Source organism: Choloepus didactylus, chromosome 25, assembly GCF_015220235.1.
Source record: "Choloepus didactylus isolate mChoDid1 chromosome 25, mChoDid1.pri, whole genome shotgun sequence".
Lineage (NCBI taxonomy): Eukaryota > Metazoa > Chordata > Mammalia > Pilosa > Megalonychidae > Choloepus > Choloepus didactylus.
The window spans coordinates 5,447,220-5,454,072 of NC_051331.1; the positions used below are offsets into that span (position 1 = coordinate 5,447,220).

The 6,853-nt window shown below is 37.2% G+C and overlaps 1 protein-coding gene across 6 annotated transcripts in view; it reads right to left on the reverse strand.

Moving 5' to 3' along the window:
- The window catches only part of LOC119520321 (zinc finger protein 709-like), a 45,284-nt gene that overhangs the window by 13,227 nt on the left and 25,204 nt on the right, over positions 1 to 6,853 (reverse strand). For 2 of the 6 annotated variants that reach the window (XM_037818087.1, XM_037818084.1), the window contains exon 2: positions 4,450 to 4,702. The exons of 3 other annotated variants lie outside the window; for them this stretch is intronic. In XM_037818087.1, the coding sequence (XP_037674015.1) occupies positions 4,450 to 4,452 (3 nt within the window). In that variant the 5' untranslated portion in view covers positions 4,453 to 4,702. Of the gene's footprint in view, positions 1 to 4,449; positions 6,832 to 6,853 lie in introns of those variants that run through there. One more of the 6 variants, XM_037818086.1, reaches the window with a different exon arrangement.

Below are 6,853 nucleotides of genomic sequence, written 5' to 3' on the forward strand. Positions count from 1 at the left end.
TTCTCAAAGCAGCTTTACAAATGGCCAACAAGCACATGAACAGATGCTCCACAACATTAGTCATTAGTAAAATGACAAATGAAAACCATGGGCTACCACCTCACACCCCCTAGAATGGCTATTACTTAAAAAATAAAAATTACCACATGCTGGCAAGGACGTGAAGTAGGAAGCTTAGTACCTCGTTGGTGGGAGTGTAAAATGCTACGGAAAACAGTGTGAGAGCTCCTCAAAAAGGTAAACATAGAAGTACCATATGATGTGGCAATCCCACTTCTAGGAATATACCCAAAGGAATTGAAAGCAGGGATTTGAAAAAATATTTCTATACCCATACTCATAACACCATTAATCAGAGTGGCCAAAAGGTGAAAGCAACCCACATGTCCGTCAATAGATGAATGGACAAACAAAATGTGGTACATACATACAATAGAATATTACCCAGTCTTAAGAAGGAATGAAGTTCTGACACATGCTAACTACATGGATGATCCTTGAAGACATCATATTCAGTTAAATAATTTAAACACAAAGGGACCTATACTGAATAATTCTATTTGTATGAAACAGCTACAATATGCAAATTCAAAGACAGAAAGTAGAGCTGAAGTTACCAGGGAAGTGAGGGTGGGGAGAAATAGAGAGTTAGTCCATAATGGGTGCAGGGTATCTGTTTGCAGTGATGGGAAAGTTCTAGTAATGGATGGTGGTAAGGGTAGCACAACACTGTGAGCGTGAGTAATCCCACTAAACGGGTACACTTGAGAGTGGTTGGGACTTGAAAGTTTATGTAGTATATATGTTCCCAAAATTTAAAAAAACAAAAGAGCAAGTAAAGAGGCAATGACAATTAAATGCAATGCATGATCCTGAACTGGATCTAATAATGAAGGAGAAAAGACCCAAAAGAACAAGATTGGAACAAACGAAAAACTGGGAAATAGACTGAAAGCTTTGTATCAATGATAAAGTTCTTGAATTCGATAACTGCACTTAAGGCAGTTATATTGTAACCAAGAAGTTAGGATGTAACAAATCATTATAATTAATTAATCATTATATAGATATTTCTTTTTTACTTTCTAGTGTTTTAGAATAGCCAGAGGGAAATACCTGAAATTACTGACTGGAAACCCAGCTGCCTTGATCTTTGATAATGATTATATAACTATATAGCCTTTATCTTGGGACTGTAAAAACCTTGTGACTGGCTCTCATTTGTACCCCTAATCCTGCTTTTCAGCATTAGAGCCAGAGGATCACAAAAGACAGTCCTTAATGTTTATTAATGAAGGAACTTGAGTCAGCCCAGAACTAACTCAACCCAATTCCTTAGCTACTTTGCTAAGCATGTAATCAATCTGTGCATGCTCCATAATTAGATCACCTCTAATGACATCAACAAGAATCACTGCTCTAAAACCTGCCCATCTTTTGTTACTATAAAACTACCAGAGTGACTGCAGTTTGGGGAGTCAGATTTTTAGGCCATCTGATTGCCTGCTTCGCACTTAGCAATAATCTTTTTCTCTCTTTGAAACCCTGGTTTGAATCACTGATCACACTTGTAAATTATTATTTTTATAAATGTAGGTATAATGCTTTCTCGCTGCATAAATTTTTTTAAATGCAATTTTACTGAGATATATTCATATACAGTCCTTCAAAGTGTACAATCAGTTGTTTATAGTATCATCATATAGTTGTGCATTTATCACCACAACCAATTTTTGAACATTTTTATTACTTCAAAAAATAAAATAAAAATTAGACTAAAAAAGGACATCCAAAACATTCCATTCCCCTCCCTCCCCTCCCCGACTGTGTCAGTTATTTTTTTCACTTATTGTTTATTTTAACTTTATCAAAAAATTAAAAAACAAAAAAACACATTTCAAACAAAACCAAAACAAAGGAATAAGAAAAAACAAATAACCTAAAATAACAACATTGTTTCCAACATGTTCCTACCCTTACCCCATGAAAATACAGAGTATAACTCAACAAAGGAATAAGAAAAACAAATAACTTAAAATAACTACCTTTCTGTGAACTTGTTCCTACCATACTCCCCATAAATTAACAAACCATAGTCGTTCCTGAGCATTCCCGTAACATTAAGTTTACTCACCATAATTTATCAGTTCTTATTAGATTATCATTCCCTCTGCACTATTTGCTGTCTATTGCTAGGTCCTCTACATTCTACAATATAAACCATTTATTTTACCTTTCTCACAGGGTTCACATTAGTAGTAACATACAATATTTCTCTTTTTGTGCCTGGCTTATTTCACTCATTAGGAGCATAGGGTACTATGAACATAAAAATTGCATGACCTAGCAATTAAAGAGAAAAATGTAGATTTATATTCTCTCGTCTTGAGAGACCTTTTACTGTTAAATATTTAGAAATACTATTAATTGAAAAAAACAGGAAACTGCAAAATGGTATGTGCAGTATGACTCAATTTCAATTTAAAAATTGCACCAAGAACTGTAACAATATTATTATGTGTTAATAAATCCACAGGAAAAATTGTAGAAATATATTCCAAACTATCAACAAAAGTTACCTCTGGGGTTTGAGTTAAATATTTTAATTATTTAATTATTTGCAATGAGCATGTATTACTTTTACACTTAGGAAAAAATACAGATCCATTTAAAAAATAAAATTTAGGAGTGTAAAACTGACTGCAACATCAGTCTGGCACCTCAATATTTACCTGCATCTAGCAAATGCTCAGTGAAAGTTTTTATTAAACCGATAGAAAAATGTATTACCCCCCCCCAAAAAAAATCTAAATAAATAAAGAAAGAAAAGTGAATATCCTTGTTCTTAGGAAATGTACATGGGAGTTATTATGTATTCAAGGAGCAGGATGTGTATGGTCTACCCCCAAATGTTTAGAAAAGTGATAGATAGATAAACAAATAGAATGATACAGCAAATGTGGCAAAATGTAAAAACTGGCGGATCTAAAATGGGCAGGTGAATATGCTGCAGTTCTCTGTATAGGTTTTGTATTATTTCTGCAACTATCTAAGTTGGAAATCATTTCAAAATAAAAAATCTAAGGAAAAAAAAGACAGTAAATGAATAGCATAATATCGGTATAGGAACACACAAACAGACATATCAAAAGAAATACAAAAAAAAAAAAAAAAAAAACAACCCACCCCTGAAACTGTCCTACCTATGTGGAGAGTTGACTCATGACAAAGCAAGTAAAGCAGAGTAGTGACGGACAGGGAGCATAAACTCTTTAACATATGGGGTAGTGTCAATTAATTACCGAGCTGGAAAAACTAATCTGTTCCTACTTACTCTATATGCAAAAATTAATTCCAGGTAGATGAGATGTAAATGTCAAATGTAAAACTGTAACATTTCCAAAAGTTATAAGTGAATCATTTTAGGAAATCAAAACGGAGGAAAAATTCTTAAATAAGAAAAGAGACTGAGAGATTCAACTACATTAAAATTCAGAACTATTCAAAGGGCAGACAAAAATGAGTAAAAAGTTACAAATTAGGAAAAGCATTTCAACACATATAAAAAGAATTTATACTCAAAGTCTATAAAGCCCTAAAAAGTCATTAAAAGGTGAATAAACAGTGGAAAAATCTGCACAGCCTTGTCAACAGTGGAGTAGTATTAGATAATCGCAGAATAAGATCAAAAGATAGATACTCCCCACCCAGTATGAGCTAGGTTTCATATATTCCACACCCATTTCAAGAACAGAAATTCATTAATTAATTAGATAATTCCATTGTTTGGTAAGCAGACGGAATAAAACACATGCATGTTTACTGGAACAGAGAAATGGTACACAATAGATCAGCATTTCCTAGCAAGTTTGAATTCACCCAATATCTACAACTCAGCAATTTTCCTCACTAAAGAGATACCCACACATGATCCATCTGGTCTCACTCTCTCCAGCAACAACCTCCATTCAAGATCCCAGGAACAGAGTCAGGGCTCTCTACCTAATAACAAACTCTCCCCTTCTACAACCCACAACTCACTGTTAGAAAAGTCTCCAGTGCCTGAGGGAAGCCAAGAGATCTGTGTGCAGCAAAGGGACAAGAATGGTTCTGGAGGGTCTGAGCCTCACCTTCCTCAGACAGAGGGAATTGAAGTCAGAGTTGCTCCATCAATAGGCTCTGGTCAGGGGATTCTGTCACTAAAACAGAGAACCAATGCCCAGGGTGGGGATGTTAACTCCCCATGGTGCCAGCTATGAGAAATCACAATGGAAGATGACTCCAGGTCAGTGACAGTGGAGCAGGGCCTTAGGATGCCCTGCATCCTCTGCCACCATTTTCCCAGAGAGGAAACACATGGCCTTGAGGACACAGCTACTGCTCCATCACTCATATCTAGACTCACCCCTTTAAGCTTAAGATAACCCAGTTCTCTGGGGTAGTACTCACCATTTCCCATCTCCAGCTTCAGAAGTCCAAGTGAACAGGGTCCTCTCTACAGCCCAGGAAGCCAGTTAAGGCAAGAGGGATGGAATGGAAGCTGGGCCACAAGACATAGTATGAAAGCAGATGAATGTTTGGTTCACACAGCCAGTCAAAGAAGCTGAAATCCTTACTCATGATCGCACAGGTGTGCAAAACAGATGTCCTGGGTTCCCAGCTCCCTTGACTGGACCAGTTCTCCCTGTGCCACACCTAGAACCTGAGGTGAAAAAATGGATGGGCAGGAGACAGGGATGAATGAGGGAATGGCTGCTTCTTGGAATTCAGCCATTTCCGTGTACAGAGGTTCCCCCCAGGCTCGGGACATTGTCTCATCCTGAGAATATTTAAATATCAAGTGAACTTGTACCAAGCTTCCATTCTTCATGACAGTCCACGGGCCCCTGCCTTCAGGCAGCAGGGTCACAGATAGAGAAATTTCCTCATCCAAAAGTAAAAGAGATATTCAGGCCTAGCCAGGCTGGAGCACATGAATCTGATCTCCTCCAGGAAGTCAGGGTCCCATAGCTAAGGCTGTGCGTTCCCTTAGGTAACTTTGCTCTTTAAATTAACACAGACACTTTTATTTGATAACACTAGGTGAAATTTCAGAGAGAATTTCTATTCCAAATTTGGTGAAGGAATCTATCATGCTCTCCTGACTTTAATTATATGCATGTAAAATTCTTCTGTTGTGCTCTCACGATTTTTAAAAATATTTTCATTCACTAACACCATTTTAATAGCACATCGATATTTTCCCTGTCAATTTTGCAGTTAACATTTCTTTCTTCTTTTGGCTTCACTCCCCATACCTCCAATCCCTATAATGGGCATGACACCATCAGTCTGAAGCTTTCCAGAAAATCTGGAGGATTCCTGCACACTCTCTCTTTCAAACTTATCATCAACTGATCAGCCAATCAAACACAAAATCATTACGTTTCTCTATGGAGTAGAATCAGCCTCTGCTCCAATTTGTTTCCACCACTTTCCCACACAGCTGACAATCACTCTATTATAATTTGGTCTCAGTATAAATGTTGTCTCCCCCACATGGCCTTTATACAGAGTATCTTACCTGTCAACATTATTCTTCCTTTATTTTCTCTATCATCTCTAATATTTTCTCTAGTTTACGTTCACAGCCCTATTTCTGTATTTTCATAATTTTCAAGCTTTGTAGAAATGTAGAATCTCAGGCCCCACCCCAGACCTGCTGAATCAAAATCTGCATTTTAACAAGATCTTTGGGACCCACAACCTCTTCAAAGTTTGAGAAGCACTTACTGGTCCATAGGCTGTGGTAACTGAAACAATGGACATTCTGTCAACTTATGCCCCATGTGCCATGTACATCTATGATGTATCATTCCAGTATCTTCATGATATCTTCTTTGTCCAAACTACAACACTCCTAGATAGTTAACTAAACCACTTTGGTTTTAAAAAGACGGTACTTTCTAACTCATTACAAATGCCACAAACATTTGTACATTAAACTGAACTTCTTCTATTTCATATTCAAAATTATTTCCCATAAATCATGATTTTCAAACGCTTGCACATTTCACTTTTATCCAAACAGGAGTACTCTGTTAAATAATTAAATACTCATTTTAAAGAATGGGCACTCTCTGCCAACACTGTAGTGCGGCTGTTTAAGTATTCTGATCAATTTCATAACCATCCCTTCACTTTCAGTCTCATTCCCATATTTGATGCTCTGGCAATGAGAATATGCCAGGTTTTTGCTCAAAGAGGACTTCAACCTGTTTAGAAGTGTGGCTCTTCGGTACCAGAAACTGACTCACCATCAATCCCGCACAGATCCTCTCTCAGCCAATTCTTAAGTTCCTCAATACGTACTGGGTGTGTGACCTCTAGAAATCTCACTGATTCATTTTAAGCTTATCCAGCCCCGTCACATTTTACACCAGACATAGTAGGATTGGCCATATTATTGTCACACTGAAGTCATGGAAATTTCTATCTTACAGCATAAGAAACTCTCAATATGTGCCTACTCCTAAATATTATCCTTTTAAGGGGGGATAAATAGGGTCCTAAATGCACCTACTAGTTCCTATGTAGGCTTAATTTCTTACCTATCTTAACACTCTATAACCATAAATCTAGGAGGAAAACATTCCGCGCAATACTGTTTGTTTTTGTATGACAAGGAATACTTGAACAAAATCTTGTCTCGCGTAAGCAGAAAAACAAAACAGAGAGGCATGCAGCAGACTGAAGCGGGCGTGGGGCTTTTGGGGCCAAATTAACTCCCCTAGGCTCGATGAAGTCTGCGACTCTGCATTTCTTACAAAATCCCAGAAGAAGCCGTTGATGCCGTAAGACTCACACGCTATTA